Source organism: Saimiri boliviensis, chromosome 1 (genome assembly GCF_048565385.1).
Source record: "Saimiri boliviensis isolate mSaiBol1 chromosome 1, mSaiBol1.pri, whole genome shotgun sequence".
Lineage (NCBI taxonomy): Eukaryota > Metazoa > Chordata > Mammalia > Primates > Cebidae > Saimiri > Saimiri boliviensis.
The window spans coordinates 113,183,672-113,196,644 of NC_133449.1; the positions used below are offsets into that span (position 1 = coordinate 113,183,672).

Here is a 12,973-nt window from a genome sequence, read left to right on the forward strand (position 1 = left end):
AAGCAGAACTACCATTCGACTTAGGAATCGTATTGCTGGGTATATACCCCACAGAATAGAAATCATTCTGTGGTAAAGACACATGCACGTGTATATTCATTACAGCACTATTCACAATAGGAAAAGTGAAATCAATCTAAATGCCTCTCAATGGTAGACTGAATAAAGAATATTTAGTATGTATATATTATGGAATAGTATGCAGTTAGGAAAAAGAATAATACTATGTCCTTTGCAAAAACCTAGATGGAGCTGAAGGTCTTTATCCTTAGCAAACTAACACAGAAACAGAAAACCAAACAGCACATGTTCTCAATTATAAGTGGGAGCTAAATGATGTGAAGACATATAGAAGAAAAACACACTCTAGTCCTTACTGGAGGGTAGAGACTGGAAGGAGGGAGAGGATCGGGAAAAATACCTACTGGCTACTAGGCTAGAAACTGTAGAAAATTAAGGTTGAGCTCTAAAACTGTTTTCCATGGTGTCGAGATGTAACTTTCCCATGTCATACTATGTGCTGTTTCCCATGTTTTCATACGGTGATGGATGGGGGTGTTGCAAGCATTGGGAAAAGAAAACTGAGATGTCTTAATGTTTCTGTGTTTCAGCAGTTGAATGTTTTTATTATTGATCTGTGTTGTTCTTTGTGTGCTTATTTGGTTAGTATTTCATATCACGTAGTGCTCTGTCTTCTCCAAAAAAGATGTGTATTTATCTTAGGAAAGAAATGCAAAGTGTGGTAAATACGATGGGTCATGAAGGTGCAGTGACACTGACTCCATCCTACCTTCAGGGATAAGCCAACCCTGAATGTGAAAAGAGACGCTATTTTTATTGCATAGTACCACACAGGGCCAGAGCTTCCCAGCACCAGCTGGGGATTCTTACCTAGACCCAATGTTGTTTACTGTTAAATCTTGTGGCTTGAGACATCTTCTAATTGAATTCGATATTTTAGTGTAGGTTACTATCTTTGACATACATCATTGAATAAAATGCAGGATATGTATTTTAATTTTTTTCATTTACCACTTCATTTCAAGTTATTCTACCAAGCTCATGAAATATTTCGCTAATTGTCATAAAAGTGAGGTTATGGCACGGGCATTCTAAGATTTAATACATTGTTTCTAGGGGAGGTTGAAATACAGTAAACTGAATCTTAAATATTATAGAACTTTTAAAGAATTTGGCTTAGTTGGAGAAGGCTGTGGTATATTTAAGGATGTTATGTATTCTACGTTACTCCTTAGGAAACAGATTTTCAGACCTGGTGTGCTGGCTCACGCCCATAATCCCAACACTTTGGGAGGCTGAGGCAGGAGGATTGCTTGAGGCCAGGAGTTTGAGACCAGCTCAGGCAACAGGGCGAGACCTGGGTTCTATGAAAAAATAATCAAATAGGGAACATGCTTTTGAGATACTAGAAACATTTGATTCTGTTACATACCACACTAAGACTAATTGAAGATAAAAAAAACTGATTCTGCAGATAACACAGACAAGTCAGAACACATTGATTTCTGATGTGACAGTCAGTGTTCGATGAAACTGTTTATAGAAAGTAAAGCCAAAGTGCCTTATTTTACGGAGATACCTTTTAATAACCCAACTGTTAGACGAATAAAGCTTTTTTAAAAACTCAAAGCAAATGTTACTAATCATTTGGAGTCTGGACGTCCCAGTTCACAGGGTTACTTCTAACATGTAGAGCACATGCAGCCTTCTGATCAATCGAGAGTGAGGGGACTGCCCCTGCCAGAGTTCAATTCAGCCCCAGGACGCCATGGCAGCCCAAGGTCTTGGTTCATGCTGTGGAAACAATACGGAATTTATTCACTCAGTAAACATTCACTAGGGTTACAGTCATTTTAATATAATTCATCGTAAGGTGATGATCTCTAGGAACGTCATCACAGTGGAGCAACCTGAAAGCTCCCAGCAGCCAGCAATGAATGAAAGGTAGGGGCGGGGCTGCCAACAGGGTGGGGCCTGGTGAGCCACGTGCCTGGGCTCCCCCATCACAATGTGGGTAGGGCGCCTCGTGGAGGAGACTGTGCCTGATTGGTTCCTGGGCACCAGGTTGGTAGGGCAACCTCCTTCAGTTGGTAGAAAACACTGGAAGGAGGAACTCCCTCTGCGCTGTCTTCTCCGAAATCTCCGCTCTCAGGCTTGTTGTATCTAGACCCATTTTAAATCAAGCAGGTTCCCTTCAGACCAGTCATCTCAGGGGAGGCAGCTGAGGCGGGGAGTGAGCTGTCAGTGGGGTGCGGCCCCCTAGCCAGGGGCTGGCCCTGCCAGCGTGCCTGTGTTTCAAAGAGGTGAAGTGCTGAACTGTGCGGACCGGGAGGCAAGGGAAGGTCCAAGTTGCTGGAGCGCACCCAAGGTGCCCCATGGGGAACACGCTGAGTTGTTGTTTGTGCCCCAGAGGCAGACGCAGGCGAGGTCTGCGTAGGTGCCCTGAGGATCTGTCCTTCAGCTCTGACATCAATGGGGCGGTGGCAAGCAAAGGTCCAGGCCAACACAGAAGGAACAAGTCCAACACCGGTGCCAGACCCATTTGGTGCCCGTGCTGGCTGTGTGGGGCGGTGTCCGGCAGCTATGACCTCGATGAGGCAGTGTCGAGCACAAGTGCAGACCAAGGCAGAGAGGAGCAGAGGCCGGGCAGAGAGATCACGGTGCTCCCCAATGCCAGACCCAAGCAGAGCCAGCACAGGGTGCACTGGGCAGAACCGATCTGCAGCCATAACATCAATGAGAGGGAGGTGGCGAAAGGGCCAGACCGTACTGCTGTGGAGCCTGCCCTGCGGGATTTGGGAGCCGGTGACGGCCATGACCTGCAGCACGTCAGCGACCAGGAGATGCCCAAAGGTAAGGCAATGAATGATGCTGTTTGCCCTCAGGCACGCCTCTGGCTGACACTCATACCAGCTCTCATTCCTCCCCCGAACCCCCCGAGGCATCCACAGCCTCGGGCTCCTCCGTCGTGGCCCTAGCCAGCTTTCCCAGGCCCATGCACCAGGTAGGAGGACTGGCCCTGCCTCGTGCCTGCCCCCACCCTTCATGCTTTTTCCCTGCTGCATCTGGTGGTTTCTTTCTTCCTCCCTACCCCAATGCCCAGTTGTGGCCCCTTTCTCAGCCCCAGGCTGGATGAAAGCTAAGTTTTCCAAATAGAAAACGCATGCTACAGATTTCATTGCTGTAGAGCAAGTGTCTTACTTTGGTTGGTCTCTTAATTTATTTAAACGTTAGAATAATTAAGTTTCATGATGAATGTGACTTTGTAGCTGAAAGATATCGTTCTCTCAGAATATTAAAAAAAAATGGTGAAAGAATGAACAAAGATAGTATATGAATGAATTCTGCCTTTATACACAAAGCATGAAAGGACTTTTGAAAGTCCTTGTTTGGTGGCGTAAAGTAAGCCTCTGAGTGCTTTCACACACCAGGTAGAAGATGGGTAGTGTTTGATGACAGCCCAAAATAGACTCTTCATTTCATTTTTGAGGATTTATTACACATTTACAAGTATGTCTCATTTGACCCTGTCTCCACAAAAAAATGGTGAAAAAATAGCCGGGTATGGTGGCTTACACCCACAGTCCCAGCTGCAAGAGAATCTCTGGAGCCCGGGAGTTTGAGCCTTCAGGGAGTTATGCTGGCTCCATCTCACCATTGCACCACTCCAGCCTGGGCAACAGAGTGAGACTTTGTCTGTTTAAAAAATTGTTTTTGCCCAAGACAGCTCTTTGTTTTAAGACATTTGAAATACTGAGCTGGTGTCTGACCACAGGAATTGACCACAGCATCTCTTCCTGCTTGAGACTTTCCCTGAAATGTGCTGGTAATAGCAGCCTAGAGGAAGGTGGTTATATTTGATAAGTAGAGGGAGGAGGGCATATATGTGATTCATCTGAACGTTGCATCCGTTTATTTAGGTGCAAGGTTGAAAAAGAAGTTCCAGCCCCAGCCCGGTTTTACTCCACATGCATGCAGAGATTCTGTGATTTTTGTATTCTCCAGTGGAATTGGGACATTGGTGCCTTTATTTTCTTGACATTTATTACTAAAAGCTTTTCTCAAGACTGTAAAAGTGATTAAAATGGCTATGTCGCTTTAAAAAGAATCTTTTGTACTCACCTCACTTATGACAGTGTTTCCTCTTCTTCCTCTACAGGTCTTGCTTCTGTCCGTCCAAGGGCAAGCACACTCTTCCTGAGAAAGTATCAAATGAGTGGTAAGACAATATTATTTCTGCTTTCAAGGAAAACCTAAACATTTTCTGTCTTGTATATAACAGAGAATATTTAGAGAAACTCAGATATTAGTTAAAAATGTTCAACTTTTCATAGATTTACTTATTTTCACATGTGATATAATTTCCTTTAGTTGTCACTGTTTTTGGAAACATACAGACTTTGTGTTTACACATTTGGTGACATTTTCACCAACACAATTAATTGGCCACATGATTTAGTGTAGTAGTCACGGATTTATGCCTTTTTCTTCATACGTCTTTGACATTTTTCCCTTGCTCTAAAGAGTATGTTTTAATAATGACTGATAGGATTTAGGCCACAGCTTGGATTTCACTGCAGCAAATCAAAAGAATCCATTGTTCTAGATTGGATCTGTGATGTTGGCCTCCTTTTTCACAGTGCTCTAACCACAGTCACATCCAAGTGGATGCTACAACTTTTTCATTGCAATGTAATAGAAACGTAACATGCCCTGTGCTGTTTTCCATATTAGCCTTAGTGTGTGAAACTAGTGTAAAGTTTCCATATCCTGCCTGTTTTAGGATGAGAATTAGAACTGTAGGATTTTTCTGTACTGTTGCTTATGTTTCATAATGTTCTGTTATCTTACTCTATTTTCAAAAAGCCATACCCCGTGTTTTTCAGTTAATTTTAACGACAAGAATACAAGAACTGTGGGTTCTAGAATAACATCAGAACTAATGCAGCACAAGAAAAAGGGGTCGTTCACCTACATTTTCATAGTTTGCGAGGACTTTGTCTGACTTGAGCTAGTAATTTCTGGTTAGGATTCTTAAATTTCTCAGTTTCTTCCAAGAGCCATGGGCTTCTCACACATAGAATGTACGGAAGTAGAAGAAAACCAATCCCCTGCCCCTGTCACTTCAGTGGTTAGAAATGTGTGTCAATGAGACCAGTTCAACTTCAAAGGAGGAGGTATTGTAGGGAAGAAAGTGTGGCCCAAGTCCCTCTTTGGAGCTTTTATTCTTTGGACATTGGTAGAACAAAATGATTGTGTGTGCTGAGGATACCCTGTTCAGTTAGGTTGGCATACTCATTTTGACATTTAAGTTTAAGGTAGGCTACCTTTCAGTTGAGTAAAGACCCATTTATTTTATCAGTAATGTATGACTAGATGACCGAGAGGTCATTCGGGATACTGCCAGATATTCCTGCGCATCTCACGATTGACTCCTGGCCAGAAACTGGTTCTTAGAGCTGTCAGCTATTAGATCCTGATAATGAAAGTAAGCTATGTGTAAATGTAGAATGAGAAAACAAAACACTGCTGCATAGGGGTTCAGAAATACAATAGGTAAACGTTTTTATTAGCTAAATTTCTCATCTGTCCCAGATATTGGCATTTTTATGAAGGAATACTTGAGATGCGATCATTTATAAAGAAAAGAGGCTTCATGGGCTCACGGTTCTACAGGCTGTACAGGAGGTGTGGTGCTAGCATGTGCTTCTGGCAAGGGCCTCAAGAATCTAATGATCTTGGTGGAAGGTGAAGTCATCATTCACATGGTGAGAGAAGGACCAAGAGAGAGTGGGAGGTGCTGCAGTCTTTTAAATCAGCAGATCAGGCCAGGTGCAGTGGCTCACACTTGCAATCCCAGCACTTTGGGATGCTAAGATGGGCAGATCACTTGAGCCTGGAGTTTGAGACCACCTTGGGCCAACAGAGTGAGACCCTGTGTCTATGAAACATTTAAAAATTAGCCAGATGTGGTGGTGCATGCCTGCACCCCCAGCTACTCTGGAGGGGAAGGTGGGTGGATGACTTGAGCCCAGGAGGTCAAGGCTGCGGTCAACCATAATCACGCCACTGTACTCCAGCCTGAGCATCAGAGTGAGACCCCGTCTCAGAACAACAACAGTAACAACAACAAAACCCCAAAAAGATCCTCCATGAACTCAAAGCAGGACCTCACTAATCACCAAGGGGATGGCACTAACGCATTCATGAGGGATCTGCCCCCGTGATCCAAAGACTTCCCCACCTCAAACCCTGGGGATTACATTTCAACGTGCGATGTTGAAATGTAATCACAGACATTCCCTAATTTATTTTGCCTTTCCTTATCTACACGGGGATTCTTTCATTTGAACGTAATAGAATATGTGTTAGGTCAAGAAGTAAAACTGTGTTTTCAGATTTTACACTCAGAGATTCATCATGCCAGATTATTTAAATGTTAAATTTTGTTTAAATTAAAATTTTTTAATTGATTTTTTATATAGCGATAATCAGATGTATCTTGTTTTATATAGGGATGATGAGATAACTAGCAACTACTTTTATTCTATGGTATTTTATTATACCAAAATTGATTAGTTATATTTTTACTTTTAGTGCAAGAAAAGAGGAGAAGCTTTCGCATATATTCTGTGAGTAAACTTTCGAAAAGTTAAGAAATTAATTGTTTAAATTAAAAGTCGATCTGTCATGATTCCTTAGAAATGTAACAGGGACCCAGTGCTATTAGCATGATCCTTTTTAGGTGAATTTTCTAACTCTTTTCTATTTTCCTAAATGTCAGATTTATGCAGGAAAGTCTTTAACTTACTGTGCCCATTTTTAAGGCTGTCTGATTTTTAAGTTAAATTTAAATTGGTTGTGATATTGCCTGGGCGGTGCAAGCATGGCTGCTGGTTTTCTGGAAGCAGGGTTGGGAAGCAAGGTTGAGTTTCCCTTTGTGTGTGCCATTTTCTCCCATTTCCCAGGTTTCATCCCTGGTGGGTCTGAGCTCAGAAACCTTCAGGTGTAATATATCCAGGGAATACACATCCACATTCCTTCTAAGATGGGAGGATAGGTGGACCTGCGGTTCTAACCACAGACTTACTATTGACCTTGCTGGCTCTGTTGTGTTTCACCCTACCTTCCCAGGTACCATGTGCTATGATTTCGGAGACTGTGTTGGGTTCTTCAAAATACACGGCATTGCTTGTTTCTGTTCAGGTCACTCCCTGTGGGCACCAGGGTTGTGCTTTTATGTCAGTTACCACTTCTCTATCTGCTTGCCACCTTGCAACATTGACTCAGAATCATCTGCTGTCAATCCTGTCTCCTGGTTCTGTGTATAATGTTTATTTTATGACTAACTCTCATGAGATTTCACAAGGAAGAGAAAATAAATTTGTGGTCAATCCATCATATTTAACCCACATTTAGAACCTATATGTAAGTGTAAATCTAAGTTTAATGGAACATAATTATGACCTTAATTCAGACAATTTTCTAGTTATACCTATTATAAGCATATTACACTTTTCCACTCAGGGCTTGTGTAATAACTCTATTCAAACTCCGTACCTGCCATGTGGTCCCATTGCTGTGCAACATAGATGGAGCCGATTTTGTTAGCACACAAAGTGTTGGAAATTTTCAAGTGAGCTAAAAGTCATTAATTATTTTAAAAACATCTAAAACATGTCATAAAAAGTGGGGAGAAAACCGTGATCTCCAGGGCCGGGTGTGGTGGCTCATGTCTGTAATCCGAGCACTTTGGGAGGCTGAGGCAGGTGGATCTCTTGAGGCCCGGAGTTCAAGACCACACTGGCCAACATTGTGAAACCTCATCTCTACTAAAAATACAAAAACTAGCCAGGCATGGTAGCACATGCCTGTAGTCTCAGCTACACGGGAGGCTGAGCCAGGAGACTTGCTTGAACTTGGAGGTGGAGGTCACAGTGAGTGATAGGACATTTTAATTAAAAAAAACGGGGACAGATTTCACCTGAGGCTGTACCAGTTAGTCTGTGTTTTGGTGCGTTATTCCTGTTATTTTTATTCTCATGTATGGAATTTTCCTCAGAATTGACTTTTCTTATTTTAAAGTATTATGCTGCACTACCTCAACAGTAGTGACATTAAGGGATACCTTCTTTCCCTTTGAATGAAAGTATCTGAATCAGTCCATTTTTATTTTTTATGCCATATTTGTTTTTCAGACAACAAAAGTATACACATATAATCACATAACACTGTTAATGTAATCTATAACAGAATAGCTTAAGAAACATAAGAGTTCTGCTGGAGTTAAAACATTTCTATCTTAAAGGGTAATTTGGTCCTTCAAATAGTAATGTTGTTCAAAAACATCTTGGATTTTGGTTAAGAAAGAAGTGAATTTGCAGTACAAAGCATCTAAAGCAGCAAAATGCTGTTGGACTCTATGGATATTTCGGATTGTTGGCTACTAGCAATGTTTAAATGCAGCTTAGGTTTATAAACAACCACGAGATCTTCTCTGTACCCTGCCTTTTTTTTCATACTGACTGATTAGTAGTAGATCCAACCCTGTTGTGTCTTTAATGAGTTTGCGAGAGACCCTAATGGAAGAGTGTGATAATATGATGCAAACAAGCATATTAAGAGGAGGAAAGAAAACTCATCTGAGTTATTTTTTTTTCCAGTTAAAATAATCAGTATTTTGTGGTTTTAAATAAAGCTGTTGATCTTTTCAACTATTTGGTGATTGGCATTTGGCTACTGGGATTATTTTTAGCCAAGAGCACTTTCTCTCTCTCTCTTTCTCTCTCTCTCTCTCTCTCTCTGTCTCTGTCTCTCTGTCTCTCTCTCTCTCGCTCTCTCTCTCTCTCTCTCTCTCTCTCTCTCTCTCTCTCTCTCTCACTTCCCTTTTGTAAATTTGAGATGGAGTCCTCATCTGTCACACAGGATGGAGTGCAATGGCACAGTCTCAGCTGACTCCAACCTCCGCCTTCAGGAATCAAGCAATTCTCTGCCTTAGCCTCCTCAACAGCTGGGATTACAGCCACCCAGCACCACACCTGCCTAATTTTTGTATTTTTAGTAGAGATGGGGTTTCATCATCTTGTCCAGCCTGGTCTTGAACTTCTGACCATGTGATCCACTCACCTCAGCCTATGAAAGTGTTGGGATTACAGGAGTAAACCACCTCACCTGCCCAGCAGGAACATTTACTTAATATAATGGAGGCAGTTTCCGTATTGACTATCGCACTCTCAACAAAGAATAGATATTTTGAAAGTGTTTTAGAGATAGTTGATTTTCTACAGGGTTCAAAAGGTTCACTGTCATATCTCTGATAGCACTGTGGATGAATTTTCACTCATTTGTATCTGTAGGAAGATTTACTTTCCAAACTGTAACTGACTTGAATATTGGTCAAGCTCTTATTGAACTCCTTAATTTCTCCCACATTCTGTGCTAAGCAGCTGCAGGTAGGAGAGAAGGGGTTCTCCCTCTCCTGGAGAGGCTCACTTTCTCATGAGGGGGATGCCCTGCAGGCAATTGTAGCATGTAACACACAGTGAATTACACTGATGTGTACGCAAAAACAGAAGTGTTTTGTGGTGTGGCTGCAGGCAAAGGGATCCCAGAAGGTGGATGAGGTCAAGCTTGCTGGGACAAGGGGGAAAGGAATAAATATTCCAGACAGAGAGCAGCACGAGTGAGGCAGGAATGTGCCATAATGTGCATCAAATAACTTAAAGAATGAAATCAATTAACTTTTGAAACGAATGCAGAGTATTCTCAGAAGTTCTCATTTGAGTAGTGTCATAGCAGTCTTATGTAAACATGAAGTGAAAGTTACATTCCAAAAGTCGTTTTCATCATCTGATTTTTGGATGTGAGAGAGTCTTAAAAGCAGTACTTTTTCCATCCTCCCACAAGGAAACAGGCCCAGGGAGACCTATGGCCCCTCACTTGTTTGGTGACTGAGCAGCTCTGGCACGCACACTCTCTGGCTCTAACACACTGGTTCCATCGCACTCTCTCTTGAATGCACACATTAAGGATTAGTAAGGGAGTAAATGTAGTATTAGGTCTTCATTTACTGCAATCAAATGCTCTTGTGTCAATATTATTTAATGTATGATATTTTGTTGCAGTTAATGAATAACAGAAATAGAAAATCTCAGTGCTTTTTCCTGCATCAGAAAAAGAACATGAAATTCCATTATAAATGTTTCCCATTATTTATAAAGGGAATTTATAATAGTGGCTTGCCAGGTTTGATGATCAGTGTCATATCAAGGGCAGCATTTTATAACCCATTTTTCAAACATCATCTGTGACGAGAGCCTCCAATGAGTTTCCCATAGAGCTGCACATGATACCACACTCGGACAGGTCACGGGGTATAAAAAATACCTTAATGCCTTATTGTTTGACATTGTGACAAAGGGAAAAAACCCAAACTTTGGTAAGTTTATCCTACTGTGATGTCTTTCTCTATCTTCCTTCTTCTTCAGATACCTCCATGGCATCTTGATAGAAAATACAGCTCGTGTTCCACCATACTCCTGGATAACAGCACAGTCAGCAAGCCTGATCTCAGCCAAATATTAGGATGGTGAGTACAACGAGGTTGCCAAGGGCTGAGTGACAGACCCCCGTATGCTAAAAGCATGCGGGCCATCCGCTGTTAGTTCAGCCATTTGGTTGCCCTTTTCAGCAGGCAGTTGAAGAAGCTGATGTCAATGATATATGGATTTTTCAGGACCTAAGGATGAATTTTTTTAATCTTAGACACTGTGTGGTAAAAGGGAAAGCCAGTTAGCAAATAAGCCATCCCAGAATAATCACAGCTCTTTATCTGATGCATTTCTGTTATGACAGTATTGAACCTAATGGGCAGGAGAGGTGCTTTTTATTGGATGTTTCTAGGAAAAATTAGTAGTTCTTTATGGGCCATAGGCCTAGCACGATGGGCACTACTTTGGGAACTACTCTTGGAAGAAGGAACAGCTTGTCCTCCAGTGGCACCATAGTGTATCTGCATTTAAATTTTCCCATCATGCACCAGCACATCATAGGCCACAATCAGAGATGCCCTTTCACAACACCCTTGACAGATGGCTTCAAGTTGTTTTAAAAAGCCAGCTCCAATGGAGATGTCCAAAAAATATTATTAACATGTCCTTCCATTATGAGTGTTGATATTCAGAAAACAGTTTGACAAGTGGTACCTCAGAATGTTAATGTCCTTATCCCTAACTTCACTTTCCAGTCTATAAACACGACTAAGTTACAAGCTTAAGTTTGTCTCTAATGTACTAGTTTTAAGCTAATTTGTTAGTAACTTCTACTTTAATCAAAAATGGCCATTAATACTCCTAATAATGTGACTTTCCTCTCTCATGTATAACAATAATTGAGATCCAATTCTGTTTCAGCAAGAACTGGACTTCACCTGTGTCTAAAGCCCTGAGCTTTGATCTGTATGGTGGCATCACTTAATGTTTGTATTCAGTCCTAAGTAAAAAGCCACTCTTTCTTGGCTAGAGTCCCTGACTTCTTCTGATTTCAAAAGATTCTAATGTCTCAGTATGCAATTCAAAAGTAGTTTTTAAGCTTGCCCTTGTTCAAACAAGTGAAAGTCCTACTTTTTCTTTCAGTGTGGTCTAAATTTTACAAGATTTTTTTAAAAATTGAAATATATATACAAAATAATATATATTTTTGGAGAAGGGGTTTTGCCGTGTTCGCCAGGCTGGATTCAACCTCCTGGGCTCAAGCAATACACCCAAGTCAGCCTCCCAAAATGCTGTGATTATAGGCATAAGCTTCCGTGCCTGGACTAGAAGTCTATTTTTGAAGCATAGTAAGTTTTAATTTACTCTCCAGTTTTAGAAGGGATTATTTGGTATATTTGCTTTTGATGAAAGAAAGGTTTACTGAGCAAGTTAATATAGAAAATTGGCTTTTAGGAAAGATTTTGAAAAACGTATTTCATGGTTAGTAGAGCATTGTTCTCAATGGAAGAAGTGAGCCATATTAGAATCACTTATACTGTTTCTTCAAAACATATGTCTGCAAACACATGCATCTTCCCAGCTCCACCTTCCCTCCGGCTCTGGACACTCACAAGCCTTTTAGGAAAATGAGGAAGTATGTGAGACATCATTATATGGATAAAAGCATCCCAGATGATTCTGATCTTCACCCTAATTCAGTCATTCCCAACTTTGCTGCACATTGGAATGACCTGGGGAACTTTACCGACAACCCTGATGCCTAAAGCATGCCCAGCACCAATTAAATCAGAATGTCTCCAGCTGACATTGAGGTCCTGTTTAAAGCTCCCCCGGTGATCCAGTGTGCAGCAAATGTGGAGGCTACTGCTTCCTTTGTGTGAAAAAGTGATGGTTCTAACATAAAAATTACAGGTTTTCCCTGTCATTTGCTCTTCTTTCTACCCATAAAGCCTTTCATCTGTGCGAGTCTTTTCTATCTATGTGTGCATATGCTTCAATTTATACCACACCGTAGTGTTTTCTGAACACCTGCAGTTCACAGGAGCACTGTTCAGGGACCTTGGGTGAATCCGTCTTAAGCCTTGGTTCTCTTAACTGTAAAATGGGCGGTGCATGGAGTGTCACGTGAGGTTTGGTGGTCCTTGTCAGCATGTAACTTCAAATTCTGTGATCTTATAATTTGGAGATGACACTGTTGGAAGCACTATAGAAATATCTCTCTTAGATGCTAATAATGTTGTAAGGCCTACTTTTTACAACTCCAATTTGCCTTCTCAAATTATTCTCAGCCTCATTTTAAATGTTGAGGGTGAATGGAAGGACAGACCTTATCAAAGAAAAGCCCCTGTTTCCTGACACACAACATCTGTGGATGTCTTTGTAACACAGTAACATACATCCAAAGAGTTGTATTTGTTCATTCATACTTTCTTTAAACTAATGTAAAGTACCTGTCATTA

At 41.3% G+C, this 12,973-nt stretch overlaps 1 protein-coding gene across 1 annotated transcript in view; it reads right to left on the reverse strand.

Moving 5' to 3' along the window:
• LOC141581415 (uncharacterized) overlaps nucleotides 1–12,973 on the reverse strand; it is a 578,148-nt gene that overhangs the window by 145,648 nt on the left and 419,527 nt on the right. Inside the window, exon 13 of the mRNA XM_074386828.1 lies at nucleotides 4,144–4,218. Coding sequence (XP_074242929.1) covers nucleotides 4,144–4,218 — 75 coding nt within the window. The remainder of the gene's footprint in view (nucleotides 1–4,143; nucleotides 4,219–12,973) is intronic.